Raw genomic sequence first — 17,225 nt, 5'->3', positions numbered from 1 at the left:
TTGCTCGAAATTTGATTTTAATCTTGTATTCTGTACTGGAGGGAAGTCCTAATTGAGCATGCTGTTTTTTCTATTTGCACAAATCTTACGGTCGTTTTGTTGAGTCAAGCGTGGTCCGAACACAACCGCTTCTGGTCGGCAAAACACGGTCGGGAACTGTCAAACCCTCAAAATAACTTTATACGGAATGTACTCGAAAACAAACTCTGGGAAAAAGTTTATAAAAAAAGTATTCAAATCAAAGTTGCTCGCGGATCGAGAGAGATGGCAGATTCATAATTTTACACGTAGAAATACTTTATAGGCCTTTGCAGCACGATCATAGTGAGCCTTTCATGTCTCAATGTGCATTGTACTTGTACATGTGTGTACATGTCCGAACCCAACCGATCCGAAGTTCGGCAAAAAATGTCCAAGCCCCGTCTGAACCGAACACATACTTCCAGCACTATTTGATGCGGAGTTTGACATATTTTTATTACCTTCAAAGAATATGGTACACGGGACAGAAGTCCCAAATAAATTCACATTGCGTCTACGTGAATATTTCCTTTCATAGACGATAGATTAGGCGGTAAAATGAGGCAACCGTGTTTGGCATTCCCCGTCACTCCCATATAAACGCATTTATTTTCTAGTCTAAAAAACGCTTAAACACGAACAATTATCTTGGGGCAATGCTTTTTTGTCATGAAATACCCACTCAAAACGTATCTGAAGCTAGATAAATGTCTGTAGCCTGGAATGCAGTTGATTTTGTGTCTTCCTATCACAAGGTGTTAACCACTAATCCTCACGGCCAGCCCAGGAAGGCTGACCAGGGCCAATGAAGTTCTCCCTGAATAGGATCTTTTGTTCACAACCATGGCTGTGTAAGCCACAAACTCCATTGTTTTCAGGGTTGCTCATGAAGCTATACAGTCCAGGGCAGACGGTTCTTTTCAAACCGTTAAACTGTCCAACACCAAAACACGAACGGAATGAAGGGGGATTAACACCAACCGTTCAACTGTTTCTAAACCGTCTGTATTTTGACCTCACGCCTTACTGACCAGTACCAGAGTAGGGTAGATGTCCGTTTTGCTAATCCTGTGAGCAGCTGACCTCACTGGTGAGGTCGAAACAAATTTGGCCTGGCAGCTCATGAGATATGCTTTCAAAATTCTGTCTAATTTCATGCCCCTTTTGGAGAGTGTTCAGATTTTGTTAAAGCAGAAACAGTGCATTTGGAGAAGTAGGTCATTTGGCACCATGAAGCGTTACTCCTTTGATGTAGGGTATGACTTCATATTATATTGATCCCGGTACCTGCTCTTTCCGACTTTTCAAAAACTTTATGACTTAAGTATTCACTGTTGATGACAGCCGGAGTGCCTGGTACAGGAACACCTTGCTGACTGGCAAAAAAGCCCTACTCAGCCAGCAGTGATCGATCAAACGTGATGACAGATATACATTTTTGCCATTGTAGATTAAAAGAGTGCGCTGTTGTTTAACTGCCATACACCCTTGCAAATAAAGATGGCCAGATCATGTCGGCACTGGCTTGAACCGGTCAAGAGATGAAGACTGGAGTAACAGTCATCCCTTAATACAAAAATGACTTGCAGGTCCTGTGGCGGTCAAGCGGTTGAACGTGACGGACCCCACTGCCTCCCAGCTGCAGGCCTTCAAGAACGAGGTGGCGGTCCTGCGCAAGACCCGGCATGCCAACATCCTGCTGTTCATGGGCTGCACCTCCAAGCCCCAGCTGTCCATCGTCACCCAGTGGTGCGAGGGCTCCAGCCTCTACAAGCACCTGCACGTCCAGGAGACCAAGTTTGAGATGTACAACCTGATCAACATTGCCCGGCAGACGGCGCAAGGCATGGAGTGAGTGTACTTGAGGGAGGGAGGGGGGGAAGAGCTCATAAAAGGGAGGTGCTTCGTTTTGGAAGCTTTATTGCTTGTAGTCCCTCTTTTTTGGTCCTTCCGTGGGGAAATTGGCCGGCTTTGAGTGTTGTTTATTCATCCCTTGGCTAATCAAAGACAAAATCTGCTTTCAAGAGCCTGCTCAATTAGGATGTGGGCCTCCAGTGATGTTGCACTTCTACAGATTTAGGACAGGAGAATTTGTTCAGTCAGTAATCAAATTTTCGTAAACATATCACTGGTATAATGTAAGCTTTGCTAAGAGTAATGTTACATTGAGACTTCAATAAAGGGAAAAATTGACTGAGTATACAGAGATTACCAAGCTCACTTGGAAGTTAGTTGAAAAGGCAGCGTTGACCATTTACAGCCCGAGATTTTACTTTTTTCAGAAAAGTTGTCTCCAACTTTTTCACATTGCCACAACTTGATTCCATTTTCCCTTCTGCAGCTATCTGCATGCTAAGAACATCATCCATCGAGATATGAAGTCCAATAGTATCCTTTGTAGTGGGGAATTGCCCGACTCACTAGATTAAGGCTAGAAAGATCTGCTTGTTGCTGTCGTTATCTTCTACAATACTGGAGAGAGTCTTCATCACGATATAGAAACTGCTACCAACATCGATTTGTTTTGTGATAGTGCCAGCTATGTCAGGTGCTAAGAACAAAACGATTTACTCTGCAAAAGCAGGATACTTGACCAGGCAACTAGCAAACAGAGTTTCTTCGTCAGTTTATTTGATGTGGAATTTTGCACTCTCTGGCAGTTTGCGGTGTCTGGAGAAGATAATGTTGATGTGCCATTTACTAAGACTATAAATATGTTATGGTTTCAAATATGCCATGTTCATCTCTACTCCCAAGCAGTCAAAATGTGAAAAGGTGCATCCATTGAATTTCCAGCAAACTCGAGCATCGACTGTTATTATTACGAAAAAATGTCCTTGACTGAGATGCTCAGACATCTTCTTGCACGATGATCTGACGGTGAAGATTGGCGACTTTGGCCTGGCCACTGTCAAATCAAGATGGAGTGGTTCTCAGCTCTGTGAGCAACCCACGGGCTCCATCTTGTGGATGGTAAGGAGACAAGGATAAATCTGAGGAAGGCAGATGAGAACGAAAAAAAATTATAAAGTTTTTGATGAAGGGGGAATTGCGTTCAGTGATTAACAGGAAATTGAGGGAAAAAACACAGAAGCAAGCTGTTGAGAATTTTGTTGGCTCTTTTTTCGCGTGTTCCTGCGTGTGAAGCCCAAATGACAATGCTACAGAAAGAAGCATATCCAGCTCACTACGTCTTCGCTTAACTCAATCAGTCCAAGCACCATAGTGGGAGGGACTTGAAGACGTAGCAGGTGCCAAGTATCTGTTCAGTGGTCCGAATATCACCACAAATACATTTGGCTGATGATTCTGCGCCACTTGTACGCAGAAATTGCTTAGCGCTTCTGACTCCAGTCTTGAGCCCATTCATATCCACCCCATGCCTTCCTAGGGATATTGTAACTACTCGGTTAGGGATGACAGAGTTGCAAGGGGGAGAAAAGTTGTGCATATAGTTTGCTTTTATGCACTTTCCATTGAACGTGCCTGTTCCAGGCTCCCGAGGTGATCCGGATGAGAGATCCCAACCCCTACTCCTTCCAGTCTGATGTCTACGCCTTCGGTGTGGTGTTGTTTGAGCTGGTCTCAGGCCAGCTGCCTTACTCCAACATCAACAACAAGGACCAGGTGTGTATCACATGGCATTCGCTGGATAACCTCAGGTCTCATTTCTTGAACACTTTCCAGATCATTTTTTTTGGTGGGGGGGGAAGAGTAACTGATTTGGGGGGTTTGGAAGTAAGTTTGATTTCTCCCAGTGATCTGGGGATGGTGACTTGAAGTCAAGGTCATTCCACAGGCTTTGTTGCAAAATGCGGGTGTCGACCCAATTTACTTGAGTGTACACTAGTCTCCTTTCCAGTCTATCCCAGCCCCTTAGTCAACTCATGTCAGATACCTGAATGATGGAATTTGTTTGTCAAACTCATGTTTTGGTGTAAAGATACACACATGGTCATCCGAGGAATAGAAACAAGGATGTGCTCAAATGTGAGAGTTGGGATGCCCTGACGAATTTTTGTTTTAATTTGTCTTTATCTTTGTTATTCAGATTATCTGGATGGTAGGGCGTGGCTACTTATCTCCGGATACTAACAAGGCCAGAAACGACACGCCCAAAGCCCTGAAGCGACTCATCATAGACTGTTGTAAGATGAACCGTGAAGAGAGACCCCTGTTCCCACAGGTAACAAGAGGCAGTCTGATTGTTTTGGAGTGTGGCGATATTATTTCTCAGTGTGTTGTGAGTGTGAATGGCTCACACGTGCCACGACATGTTTTGAAAATGTTTAGATCAGAATTTGGATACTTTGGTTAAACTTTGCTTAAGGTCATTTCACAGTTAAGAAGAATATTTGACAGACTAACTTTATTAATTGGGCTGGGTTTTGGGAGGAGGGGGTTGTAGCATCATTTTGAAACATTTAATGGGATTTTTAAAACCTTCCACACCTTTTTTATACTGTTCAATCAACTAGCCAGTCTTTGTCTTCAATTTATACATTTAATTTCTACAATTGATAACATGCCAAATGTCAACTTGTGTCACAGTTTTTTGCAATTTTCCCGAAGTGTTCAGCCATTTTTAACTTTCTCATGGTTGGGTGTGAGTGGCTGTATACCATGAGGTTTCAAGAACCCTGACAGAGGCAAAGAGTGACGTTTTCTTTTAAACATAATCTCATTGCTGTCCAGTGATTAAAATTTCCTATTATTTCTCTCCCCACTCCCCCCCCCCCTTACAAAAGATCTTGGCCTCCTTGGAAGGTTTAGCCCGCCTCCTCCCCAAGGTGCATCGCAGCCACTCCGAGCCCTCCATGAACCGGGCCCGTTTCCAAGCCGATGACTTCATGTATTGCCCCTCTCCCAAGACACCCATCAACAGCCAGTTTGGTGCATTCCCCTTCTTCACTGGAACGGGAGGGCTGTAGGCATTGAATAAATTGTTAACAATAAATTGCCTGGAACGCGATTGCCGGGACTAGGGCTTCTTGACGACCCCCTGTGTCAGGACCCCCGTTTTAAGGCGAGTGTATCTCGCGGCTGTCTGCAAGACAAGTGACAAGAACTTTGACTTGAGGGGACATTTTTTGACTGGAGTGAATGTCGTTTGACTTACGATGGGCAAAAGCCCAACTACAATCGTGAGCAGCCGTGCACTGGTCCAGCTGACCAGATCTCTGTGACAACGGTGTTGGTTTTCGGAGTGGCAGAGTGCAGGTGGTACTACTTAACTAACATCTGCGGCAAATTCTTACATCAGACAGTATTTTTTTGATGCATTAGTCTGAAGTTTTTCACCACACTGTGCAAATACTGCCATGGATGCATGTATTGAAACCAATGAGAGACAGCTGTACTATCAGACTGTGCTCAGTCCACTGGAGTAAGATAACTGTCTCGTTCTGAACTCGTCTTTGAAGACAGAGACCTTGGTGTTCTCAAGACAGCAGGGAACGGAACCAACACGAGCTGTGCTTCAAGTCAAAAGTGGATTTCTACATGCCTTCTGCCCTAGAACTGAAAAGCCCACAGTGGGAGCCCGGCACATTGCAGAAGAGCCTAATGCTGAGTAGGTTTCCAGAGTTGGGCCATTTCTTGCTGTGCATTTTCAAGCGGTCTTTTACGGCAACTGGCCAAGAGTTTAATACTTCAGCGTTGGAGAGATAAAGAAGCCTGCATTGCTCTGTGTCTCCCTGTACAGAAGAAAACATGGATTCTTTGTGTATACAGAGAAGTTGATTCAGTCTCGACTTCCAGCCGTTCTCTGTTTTACCCAGCACACCCGGCTTCAGTCTAATTGGTGCAGTGTTTGTAACTACCACCAAAACAAAAACCAAAAACACACCAGGTGTTTTGCTGTTACAACTTCTGTTGAATCTTCTGATTCACATTGGTTTGATGTTAACACGCTGTCATTATAGAGAACTGTTTACATTTTAAGCATTTGGTGAAATTGTGGCAATCAGTTGGAACCGTGGAAAACAGCCAATACTCAATTTTTTTTAAACATTTTAAATTATTGTGCTTTTGTTCTGTAAGAGGATAGGTGTTGTTTCAGTGGAGGGAAGTTTTACGGTGTGCTACAGGAGAATGTCAAGTTTTAATTCCTTAGTTATGTTTTATAAAACAGACTTTTTTTAAATTGTCGAACTGTAAATGATTTGAAGGAGCAATTTCAGTCTTAGAGAAATTACTTTAATTTCAAAGACTTCGATAAATTGGACTTTCTCAGATTGAGGGCTGGTCCCATCAAAAAGGCTTTACATCCTCTATAATGTAATTACAGACATGAGGTGGAATTTTAACAACACAAAAGTTACCTTTTTTTTCCATGAACTCAAACTGCATTTGCTTACTAGATGTATACAAAAAAATGCATATATACTGCCGGTTCAGTATACAGAAACTAAACATTAAAAAAGAAGTGCTACAATTAACCTGTGTATGCCTTTACTAACATGACTGTACAGTTTGAACCAAAAAAAAAGTAGAAAACAAAAAAAAAAATCAAAAGGATTTCATGAAATGGTGTTTAGTTTACAGGCAGTGGGAAATGTTATGAAGAACGTGCAGTCTTTTATGTTTTTCAGAACAGGGAAGGTGTGGGTGTTGTGTTGGCCCGTGCATTTTGGTTTTTCATATACAGAAGGTATTGCTTACAAGCTGGCTGTCATGAATGTGCAGTCAGAATAAAGGGGAGAAATGACTACTTTAGTGTTAGGGTAACAAAACTCAAACCAGTCAAGAAAATGTTGATCTTTTAAGTGAAATCAAGACATATTTAGAGTAGTTTTCGGTGGACTGTACTGAAGTTGTATGTTCCTGCCTGTGGAATAATCATTTGTGCTGTAGCCTGTCATTCCTCCTGATCATGGGGCTTAGTTTGAGTCGCCACCAAGAAAACAACAAAATTAATATGGATCTGGCGGAAATGGGGATAAGTCTTGTGTGAAAAGTCATTATTTCCCACAGTGGCACATGCTTAGGCAGCATTGCTGTCCAGCTAGGCATCCTGAGCGGCCTGATACTAATATAGTTCCCGCTCACTTTTTGAAAAAAAAAATGGTATTAGCTGGTCATCCCAGATGGGATTTCTGGGGTGGGGAAAGTAGAGTGATGCTGTTTTTATGGAAAGGCAAGTAAAGGATTTTGGGAAATGTGTATCTTCATGAAAGCATTGGCAATATGTAGTCTCACCAGTTTTAAATGCAAGTACCATAATGCTGTAAATCAGTATATCAATTTTCAACAACAAATGCCAACTTTCTCCCTTTTTTTTTTCCTTTGGACGGGGAAGGGGAGAGAAGAACTTTTAAAATATTAAACAGTTGAAGTAACTATTCAAATAAGAAATTAATGTGTATTAAGCATGGCCAAAATGAATTACAAATGATGAATTGTTGCAAAAATATGTTATGATTTGTCACTTGTTTACCATTTCTCAGGCATGGTGGACCAGCTTTCTAAAAATTTATATGAGAAAAATGTTTAACAAATTTCACTGTCATTGATAGTAACAGTGGCATTATTTAAACCTGTTGTAATGTTTCGTATAGTGGGAAATAGGACTATTTGTCGACTTGTATCTTGCTCAGAACAAAAATCCTAACTCCTTATGTTGCAGGTAATGCAGTTTATTAAAAATCTGTGCAGCCTTTTTTTAATACAAAACAACCAAAGGTCATTGAACTCATGGATGCTACATAGCTGAAGAATCTAAGTATACTGAATTCTTGAAGTTCTTAGTCTTTTCCTCAAAAAATCTGAGCAAGGTCTTGGTTTATAAGTTGACCAGACTTCTTAGAACTGCAAAAACTTTTTGTGGGGGGGGTTGTGATTTTCATGCACTTTACCAACTAGTTCTACCACTCAAAGTTTTACCTATGAAAAAAGTTGTGTATCATTTTAATGATAGGATTATCTGTCTTGTACTTTTAGTCTTAAAGATGTATTTTTTTTAATTTTCAAAGTGTAATAATTATGAAGATAATTTGACTAGATAGACTGATACATGAGACGCAAACCTGGTTCTTATTTTACAAATTGATGATCGTTTATTATTATTTATGTGTGTGTATATTACATTTTGCCTTGTAAGATTTTTTTCTAAAGTGTATAAAGGGGTGTTTTTCTCCCCGGGCGTATCCTGCAGTGTACCATAGTAAAGACCGCCTATTAATACTTGAAATGTCAACTCTCACCTTTTGGATTCATTCTAGTCCTTTATAGATTGTTCTTGAAAGAGTTGGGAGAGATTGTTTGTAACAGTGCTCTTGGCAAGACTACAAGATCGGACAACACAAAGAAAAGTCATAGATAACAGGGTGAACAATGTCAAATTCTTTTTTTTTTTTGCCTGTCAGACTGGAGGTGTTGATTTGGTCATGATTACAACATAAAATGGTCCTTTCTTTCTTGTATGCCTCATGTTTGAGCTAATGTATGCAGGCTCAAAATGATCGAGAAGGATACAAAAAGACCATCATGCTTGCTGCCACGTGGCAACTGAGAATGTCCCAGTTCATGCCAAAGATTTGGGACATTTGGGATCAGTTTCTGCCAATTTTGGTTGGAGTTGGTATCATAAGTTCCATCAGCATCAGCTAGGAATGGGCCAGTGTCAAGAAGCCGCAAAGCACATGAATTTTTCAAAAACTTTTTTCGCTAGCAAAATAAGCCAATACATGTAATACAATGCTCTTTGTAATTTGGAAATCAATTTGCTGGATTTTTTTTTGGGGGGGAGCCTGGTTTTTGATCATAGGCTTGCTGAAAACTTCCCTGTAGCTTGGTAGCTCATAAAAATAAGCAGTAACTGCAGATAAGGGAAGGAACTTGTGACTTCAGGAGGGACGTTTCAGTGTTACATCTCACACCTGGCAATTCAACAGTTAGTGCACTCCACCCCCACTGGCAGTTCATCAGCGGCGCATCTAAATCCAAGGTTTGCAGCTGAGCTGTCCGCCGTGTTCTGGCTTCGAGCTGCACACCGGTACCGGTAGCAATAGGACTAGGATTTTAAAAAGTGGAGAGAAAAATGATTCAGTGAGTTAAAAAGTAGCTGTTTTTCCTTCTTCCGGATGAAAAAGTACAGTCCATATCGCCAGGTTAAGCTGCTTCCCTATCTCTGTTCACATTAATGCATGGAAAACAGCTTCCTGAATGAGTAATATAGAATGAATTTTCTTTTTAAATTCCTATTTTACCTTTGAGAAAGATTCTGTTTGGATTGAAACGTGAGGCCCTCTAATTGATTCAGTTTATTTAGGTCACTAGAGATACCAAGTAATTTGCCACAGTTTCTGTGTTTGAGGTTTCTGAAAATTCCAAAAATAGTTGGAATTTTTGGGTGAGTTTTCAAAATTACTGTACTGTTGAAATTTCTTACCTTATGACACATGTAGGATCCTCCTTTCTTCACTTTATCTGTGCCAGTCTCAGGACCTTTCTAAAACAAGATTATTTTTAAAAATGGAATGGGATTCTGAAAAATGAAGGAAACAAAATACAGCATGTAGAACTTCAAACATTTTTTCACATTAACCTCTCATGAAAACACAGATGAAGAGCAGATCCAAACTTATTTAGTGGCATTGATGTAATATGTGAGAATTCACTGGTTTATGAAGTTATTGAGTAGGACTTTCCAAGTTACATGTAACTCACTGGGTTTTCCTGCGGTTCAGCGCTGTGCCTGGTTGTCCACCAGTCTGAAGTCCATTCCCACACATTGCCGATGGTGTTGTAGAGTCCGTAACCATTTGGCTGAAAGGCTGTCACCTGCAAACAACCACGTCCAGATATTAAGGAGTACGCATGTGCACCACACGTTAAGTTTAACCCTGACCCTACTTGTAAAGGCAACATCCTTGTAAGTTTCACACTGACAGTTTAAGCAGAACTTGACCCCTGAATATTAAATCCACATCTTCAAGAAAGACTATGTGAATATATAAACATGATGGGCAGATGTGTTTAATTACACATATTGTGTAACGATGATTCTAATAAACAGTCCAATTGGTGTTTTCTGAACAGGCCTGGCATAGTAACTGAAACAAAAAACAAAAAAAATGGTTCTCACAGGGCAAGTTCCTTCATAGCCGTCCTCCGCTGTGTTGGTTACAGGGAAATCCCCCTGCCATATGTTCATCCGGTGCTCCCCCTTGGGAAGTTCTTTGTTTCCCCAAGGGTGCAATCTGGGTGCAAGATTTGGTTCAATGAATTAAAGTGACTCAAGACATGTATGTAGAAATTTTTGCCGACTCTCAAATTCGACCCTTTCACAAAACCCTGTGGCACTGACAATGTCATTTGAAACAAGATATGGGACGGAGAGAACCTCCCCCGCCGTTGTGTTGGTCATTGTTTGATTGGAGTCTCAGAAATTCTTTACAGACGTCTAGGGGGGGATGCGTTAGGTAACAATAGTCTAGAGTGTGTATATGGATTGGACAGGTAAGCAGGGTACCCCTCCGTCCCATATCTTGCCTGGTATAGACAATGTGATATTGGCTAAAAGTCCATTTTATCTTGCCAACTGTGCACATTCTGTTAACCCCTAGACGACAGGAATTTCTTCCTGAAAGCCGACTCCAAGAATTCCAGCCTCGCTTGGCCACGAAGGCCACCTGCCAAAGCGCAGATTCTCGCTTTGTGGCCCTGCACGCTTTGAATTACACGGTGAAAAGGCTCATTGTTTGGTGGCATGCGGCTCTACTCAAGCTTCCACAATCCCATTGCCTCTTTTCAAAGTGGGGACTATTGTGAAGCTGGTGATTATGATGCAAATTCGGTCTTTTCATTTCTGGGCTACACACAAAGACCAATTACCATATACACAAGAGCCAGGGTCTGCCTTCTTTCACTGTGTTCGGTCGAGCATGGGCCAAGAATAATAGCTGAAAAGCGGGCTGAGGATGATCTCAATTTTTATGGCGGCTCTATCCGCGTCCCGGCGCAAAGTGGTTAAAAAGCCAGAGTTTGATTATGTGTGCTTTCCTATATGGAGCTCAGAGGACCTTGGGCCCCCACTGGCTCCATAGGAAAGTACACAAGAGCAAACAAAGTGTGATCTCATCAGTGCAGAGGCCTATTGTCGGCCCCACTCTCTCTGTTTGTCATTAATTGAGGAGTAATCACACACTGTGAGTAAATAATGTTGTGCGGGGTTAAATTCCAGCCTCATCTGCAATCTTGCCACACTGCAGCAGTCATGTCAACTTGTGCGGGCAATTGGGGGGGGTAGGAATTTGTGCCATCACATTATGTTTGGATGGGTTCATTGCCATATAGCCCTGCTACTGTAACTGTATGTAGGAAATGATGTCCCAATTTGTCTAAGTTCACCAAAACTATGCCACGAACTGGAGGATTTAGAGGGATTCTAGACAGAATCGCAGATGGAGTCAGCTTTAGCGGGTGACTTCTGTCGTACCTTCCCTTGAGACCTCCCCTGGCAGCGTACTCCCATTCAGCCTCAGTGGGTAGCCGCTTGCCAGCCCATTGGCAGAACTCGTCAGCATCATTCCAGGAGATGTGGACAACTGGGTGGTCCATTCTGAGAAAACATGCATCGAAGATCAAGTACATAGCAAATACCAATTCAGTGGAAAACTTCACCATAAGGGAAGGTGAACGAGGCTGCCTATAGCAGTCACAAAGTCTATTTGTACAAAGTATCTAGCATCACGAACTGTTCGTACTCTACAGAGGTAGCCTGTTGGAATGATAGATAAATGTAGAGTTACAGGCTAGAAACTATTGTCAAACATTACCCTAATTCCGACATATATACCATAAACTGGTAGAGCCTACTGTAAGCTACATTCTCAACAATCCGTAAAATGATAACTTGTTGGGGTGCAAGGGAAGCTTTGATAATTAAGTTTTACCACCATACAAACACATAAAATCAAACAAATAAGGCATTTTTTTAAGTGCTTTTACCTTCGACAGAAAACTCTAGACAGACCACGCTAGCAGTTTGCCGAAAAGACCGGATTAAATCCCCACTACTCCTTTCAGTTTCCTGGATTCTGTACTATCCTATCCAAAGGGTGTGAACCTCATGATCGATAACCTAGAGGGTCTTCTATATACCGCAAGCAAGACCACATAGATCTCAGCTAACTTGGAAGCTGACAGGCAACATAGGATACAATATCCTGTCCGAATGCTTCTGCCAGTCCATGATGCTTAACACTTCAAATGCTCCACCCACCTTCCAAAGCACTCACTGAATGACCTTTTAATAACCAGTAACAGCAGCCTTTACCATATGCTTGTAAGTGATTTCAAGCCACTGCTAAGTAATTTGGACATGGCCACATGCCAATGAACCAGTCTGTGACAGAAAAAAGGCAACATCATTTGAGAACAAGGGACCTGACATCATGCCCGCTTGAACGTTCTTGCTGTTCTCGAATGACCTATGATGTGCTTGTTTTGTGCATGAGCTGTAGGTATCCCGCACAGCCTCAATGCCCAAACACAAACCTACATATATCTCTGAATTTTCACCTGTCTTTTATATCAGTGTCTAGTCCTTCTGGATGTCGCCAGTCAGCACCTTTGACTGGTAACCACCACGGGGCAGCAGCTACCTATAAACGTAAGCAAAGTGTTGAACCAACTGTTTTACCAACTTTGGAACATTTGCCAAAAAGATGGGAAGATATGCCATATTGGACTACCACAATTTTTGAGCGTCACAAACACCACCAAGTTTAATGAAGGGTGCCTGATAAGTTCTGGGGATTTTAACAAGGAATGGAGGTTCAGCACCTACCTAGGGTAAACTTCTTGGTGTTTTTGGCACTCCAAAACTCTGATGATCCCAGGCAGAGTTTCTTCCAAACCATTACATGGAAAGGGCATGACAAAATGTTGCAAACTGTTCAAATGCCACAATTTCCCTTGTCAGAATAACTTCAAAAGATTAGAACTCACAGCCTGTGTGATGTCGTTCTTCACCTCTTCACTGATTCTGCCTTCAAGAACAAACGAGTCTCCAAATCTTTCAGCCTGTTATTAGATAAATGATGATGGCAAATTTAACTTCTTTCCTCACATTTGAAAGTGGCTGTGACTTTGTGTATAAAATGTGTAAATGCGAGTTCGACCGACATCTTTTTCCTGTTTTACTTTCAAAAAAGGAGCTTACCTCTGTAACATAACCCGTCGTGTTCACAAACAACTCAAACTCAGTGTTACTCGTTTCATAGACATCAAAATAAAATGATGACAAGGAAACAATCCTCGCTGGACTTTCACCATCTGCATATATGACTGGCTCATCTGTTCCCATAGTAAATTGTCCACCTTCTAAGAAAGCCATTTGGTTGGTCCTAACAAAGGTATCCTTTGCAGATTGGTCGTTCCCCTGGCCTCCCTGATTTTCAGCATCAAATCCTGCACTATATTTTTTAGAGTTTATGGCCTTGTCTTCGCCTTCATTTTTCTGTCGACTAGCAGAGCAGCCACAGTCTTTCCCGGACTCCAAGTCCCCTGCTTGGGAATCGCAAACCTTGGAATTACTGCAAACTTCTGAATCTGTATCAGCGCAAACAAGTACCACGAATATTGCGAGAAATAAAAACAATTTTGCAAGTCGTTTTTCGTTCACTTGCAACTTCATTTTGATCGTCGTGTCGTCTGCTCTTCTTCTAAAGGCTGGTAACCAATTTAACTTGACGCAAAGTAATACTGTGTAAAGTCAGGTTACTGTTAAGTTTAACTGCACTGCTACGTACCGCAAGGGGGCGCTCGTCAAAATCTGGTCTTTAAAAGCGGCTTTGAAAGAAATAGAGCCATTGACTGAATTTAGAAGTCATGCAGCTGTGAAGCCAGGCAGTAAATTGTTTTAATAAAGCTTCATTTCATTTATATAGTAGTCAGTCCTTTATGTCTTGCTCAATGATTGTAAAGTATGGTAATTTTTTTTTGGGGGGGGGTGTATTTTGAGTATCATTCCGCTGCTTTGGCGGATGTATAAATCCAATCATGGCCGTGGGTGTTGCGCGGCACTTCCGCAAATATTGCTAGCGCTAGTTATAGCAGGTCAGATGGCTGTTGTGCACAAAGGTAGTGAGTACTCGACACTTTCGCAGGCCAAGCGCAGACGATTTGCTGCACTTCAGTGCTTGTTTGTGCTTCTTTAAGTGTAGATAAAATTTAGGGTTTCTTTCATGTGATCGGGATACGTCGAAAGGCAGCTGCATTTGGTAAGCTTTTTGCGAGGCTAGCTTTACATGACAATGTTTTCAGACAAAACGTGTTGTTAGTGGTTTCGCGTGTGACGTACAGTGTCATGCTACATGTATTGCCATGACTGTGTGCAGTGTTATGTTTACCAAGAAACTCTGTGGTTCGTCGTCCCAGGGTCGTCCGCCTCGGACGACGAACCCCAGAGTTCCAGGAGTAGTCATGGTTGTTAATATCATCATCAGTTTGTCTTTGATTGGCCAAATGAGTTCAGTCTTGCCTGTTTTTACAGCTGATTCAGGTGCCAGGCATGTTGGCCTATGTCTAGCCCCAGACTGGGGGCCAGTCTACTGGACTCCCTCCGTATCCTTCATGTCCTTGGCCCCAAAACTAAACGGTCAATCCAAACAGTGGAGACTCCGCGAAAACGCCTTTTATGAAATCCCTTTTGCGTGTAAGGATCTATGTATATCTTTTGGCAGTTTCCAGTTCATAAAAGTCTGTGAAATGTTGGTTTCGATTTGGGCAATTCGTCTACTACAGTGATTAACTCCCGATCGTTGACCGATGCCAAACACAGTCGGGGTCTGTTTGGTCTGGGAACCAGACAGCGTTAGAGATGGTGATCCTACTGCTGTTTCATCAGGCTAGGCTATGTCCAATGAGGGAATTTGGGATGGGAGGATTAAAAGTCACTGGCTTCTAATTCTCCAGACCCCCATGCTGGCATTTCTGATGTTAACATTGCAAAATAAGTGAACTAACTGTAATATAAGTCTTGTTTTTCTAGTTGTTTGTTGCTCAGTGTGTTCTATTCAAAGTATGTGTCAATGTACATTTTTTTATATACACTGTATGTTTATTATATTGTCCATGATATGTTAACTATTGTCAATGTCCACATGAATAAATAAATGTAGTAGTATAATTATGTCCTATCCTGCTAGTTAAACTGTGCATTGCTTTGTAGGCCGTGTAAAAATATAAATTGGTGGTCATCCCCACCTGACCCTCCAAAATGCTTCCGACCCATTTTTAAAAAGTTTTCCCAAATTGGGGGAAACTGCAAGAAAGCACAAACAAACTTACGCAAGAAACAATCCTAAGCTTACCCTTCGGTCTGAGAATTCACACTAGTTCATTCTCCACCGATGGCTGTTCCATCTATTGGACACGCACACTAGGAAAGAGCAAAGATTCATTCAGTTTAGGGAAAGGGTGGTAAACGGAACAGCGCCACTCGCCATAAATCAGACGAGGCCACATCTGAAGTATTGGCTGTGGCTGTGGCTGCGACTGCATGCACAAACATATGGAAAATCGAGCAGCTGGATAGGTAGCGGCTACCATAGGTACATGTAGATGTGTGAATTCAAGCAGCAGCCAATGAATTCTGACACTGCCTAGTTCCCTGAACGACAGACCGTGGGAGTATGTGTCACATACTTCCCTCTCGCACGTACTAATGGTGTGTCCTGACTTTTTCTTGGAAATTGTTATTCAAATTTGAATCAGAATGCCATTTGTGGTCGAGTGTATTAAGAGAGAAAGGAGCAGTGTTCCACTGAAGGGGTAGTTACATGTGTAAAGGTTCCTGCTATAACAAAGTAATAGACCAAGGACCTCTTAATAACCAGGTTTCGCTTTATCATAAACTTTCCGTCATTTAAACACATGGAAATTTCTTGTCCCTCAAAAAAACACCTTCCCTTTATGGGCACAAGGGATGATCCCCAACTGATTTTTTTTTACATGGCCTAATAATTTTTTTTCCCTGAATAACTGACTAAGGCCATTTAAAACCAGCTGTAAGATTCGCAGTTCTTTATCTGGAACAAAATTGGTTGGAGAGGAAAATATATATTATAAATTTACCTTTTCATATATGTATTTTAAGTGAATTGAGGGCAGTGACATTGTACTCGATGCAGGTACATGTAGAGTGCCCAGAAAGGTGGTGTATTGAAAAAACATCAACCAGTCATGGTTCCTGACTGTACAATGATTTATAGCATTAGTGTAATAAATAAGTCAGGTGCTACAGTATATTGTAGCCAGCATTAAAGCCAGCTAATTAGGCTGTCATAAAAAAGGTGGTTTTTTCATCATCATATACAGGGTTGTAAAACACATTGCGTGCGAGTCAAAGTAGGTAGTGCTGTGTGATATGCCCCAAGTTTTTTATCTTTGTGTGAATTAGAAGTGGTTTTTAACTCCGAAAATAAGCACACACCTTTGAAACCCTGCCCAAGGCTTTGAATCAAAGTATCGATCGTGTACAGTTTTCCAAGCAACTGTTGGGAGTAGGCTAAAATGATGGGGTAACACGTGGAATTTTTAACAGTTTGGCAACTTTCCATTCAGAGGAAAAGAGAAAAGGAAGAAACACATTGTACATTATACATGTAGTATTCTGATTTCACTGCTGGATTCGTACACAGTCTATGAGAGCAATGAAAAATTTGTACCCTTATATTGTATTAATTACTAACAGGATATTTTATTAACTGTCATTTTCAGACAGTCATTTCAAATAAGTCTTTTGGATTTATCCTTTCTTTGGACTTTTTTTCTTTCTCAATAGTTGCACACGTGATCAACAATGTTACCATTGGGTGTCACTGAGCTTTGCTAATCTAACTGAGCCAAGATGAGTGAGATGTCAGCGAGCTTTCTACACTTCGGAGACATCGTGTCTCTCTATGCCGAGGGGAGCGTCAATGGGTTCATCAGCACCCTCGGGTGAGATTTGGCATTCTCGTGAGGGGGCTGTTGTGCGGGAAAGAGGGAGGGAGAGTTATTCATGCACCTTCCGTGTGGGTGGAGGGATGGTATTTCATCCAGCCTTTTGTCCACCTGTCGTGAGGATGGGCAAAGACACATTTGGACAGGCAGTTCTTGCTTGGGTTGAGAATTGATCACACTCGGGAAAACTTTGCAAACAAAGAAAGGGGAAGATTTCATTAGATGGCAGTAGTTGTTTTGTTCATATCTAC

General features: G+C 41.8%; 3 protein-coding genes across 10 annotated transcripts in view; 2 read left to right on the top strand and 1 right to left on the bottom strand.

The window, feature by feature from the left end:
* LOC110986911 (serine/threonine-protein kinase A-Raf-like) overlaps positions 1-8,224 on the top strand; it is a 45,817-nt gene extending 37,593 nt beyond the window's left edge. For both annotated transcript variants that reach the window (XM_022249213.2, XM_022249212.2), the window contains 6 exons: positions 1,611-1,872; positions 2,363-2,409; positions 2,876-2,994; positions 3,517-3,648; positions 4,073-4,207; positions 4,770-8,224. In XM_022249213.2, coding sequence (XP_022104905.2) covers positions 1,611-1,872; positions 2,363-2,409; positions 2,876-2,994; positions 3,517-3,648; positions 4,073-4,207; positions 4,770-4,952 — 878 coding nt within the window. In that variant the 3' untranslated portion in view covers positions 4,953-8,224. The remainder of the gene's footprint in view (positions 1-1,610; positions 1,873-2,362; positions 2,410-2,875; positions 2,995-3,516; positions 3,649-4,072; positions 4,208-4,769) is intronic.
* Positions 8,053-13,707, bottom strand: LOC110986912 (formylglycine-generating enzyme-like). Its single transcript, XM_022249214.2, has 8 exons — positions 13,190-13,707; positions 12,976-13,050; positions 12,547-12,629; positions 11,462-11,584; positions 10,109-10,223; positions 9,691-9,804; positions 9,413-9,472; positions 8,053-9,034 (listed from the first exon to the last, which is right to left on the bottom strand). Exons 1-8 carry the CDS (start codon positions 13,661-13,663, stop codon positions 8,909-8,911), a joined length of 1,170 nt encoding a protein of 389 aa, XP_022104906.2. The 5' UTR covers positions 13,664-13,707; the 3' UTR covers positions 8,053-8,908.
* Positions 13,708-14,000: 293 nt separating this feature from the next.
* itpr1 (inositol 1,4,5-trisphosphate receptor type 1) overlaps positions 14,001-17,225 on the top strand; it is a 115,491-nt gene continuing 112,266 nt past the window's right edge. For 4 of the 7 annotated variants that reach the window (XM_087135275.1, XM_087135273.1, XM_087135274.1 and 1 more), the window contains exons 1-2: positions 14,001-14,249; positions 16,814-16,971. In XM_087135275.1, coding sequence (XP_086991401.1) covers positions 16,880-16,971 — 92 coding nt within the window. In that variant the 5' untranslated portion in view covers positions 14,001-14,249; positions 16,814-16,879. The remainder of the gene's footprint in view (positions 14,250-16,813; positions 16,972-17,225) is intronic. The other 3 variants (XM_087135278.1, XM_087135276.1, XM_087135277.1) reach the window with 2 other exon arrangements.

This window comes from Acanthaster planci, linkage group LG04 (assembly GCF_054643075.1).
Source record: "Acanthaster planci isolate LZ-2023a linkage group LG04, COTS_SCS, whole genome shotgun sequence".
NCBI lineage: Eukaryota > Metazoa > Echinodermata > Asteroidea > Valvatida > Acanthasteridae > Acanthaster > Acanthaster planci.
The sequence above is the reverse complement of the archived record's forward strand: the minus strand, read 5'-3'. Positions and strand labels throughout refer to the sequence as shown.

What these genes read in the sequence shown, in the direction of transcription:
- LOC110986912 (XM_022249214.2), bottom strand. Translation starts at nt 13,663, where the DNA reads ATGAAGTTGCAAGTGAACGAAAAACGACTTGCAAAATTGTTTTTATTT. An exon ending in AGAACGACATCACACAGGCT is followed by an intron (nt 12,630 to 12,975) that starts GTGAGTTCTAAT and finishes TTACGTTTATAG; the next exon opens with GTAGCTGCTGCCCCGTGGTG. An exon ending in GACACTGATATAAAAGACAG is followed by an intron (nt 11,585 to 12,546) that starts GTGAAAATTCAG and finishes ATGTTTTCTCAG; the next exon opens with AATGGACCACCCAGTTGTCC.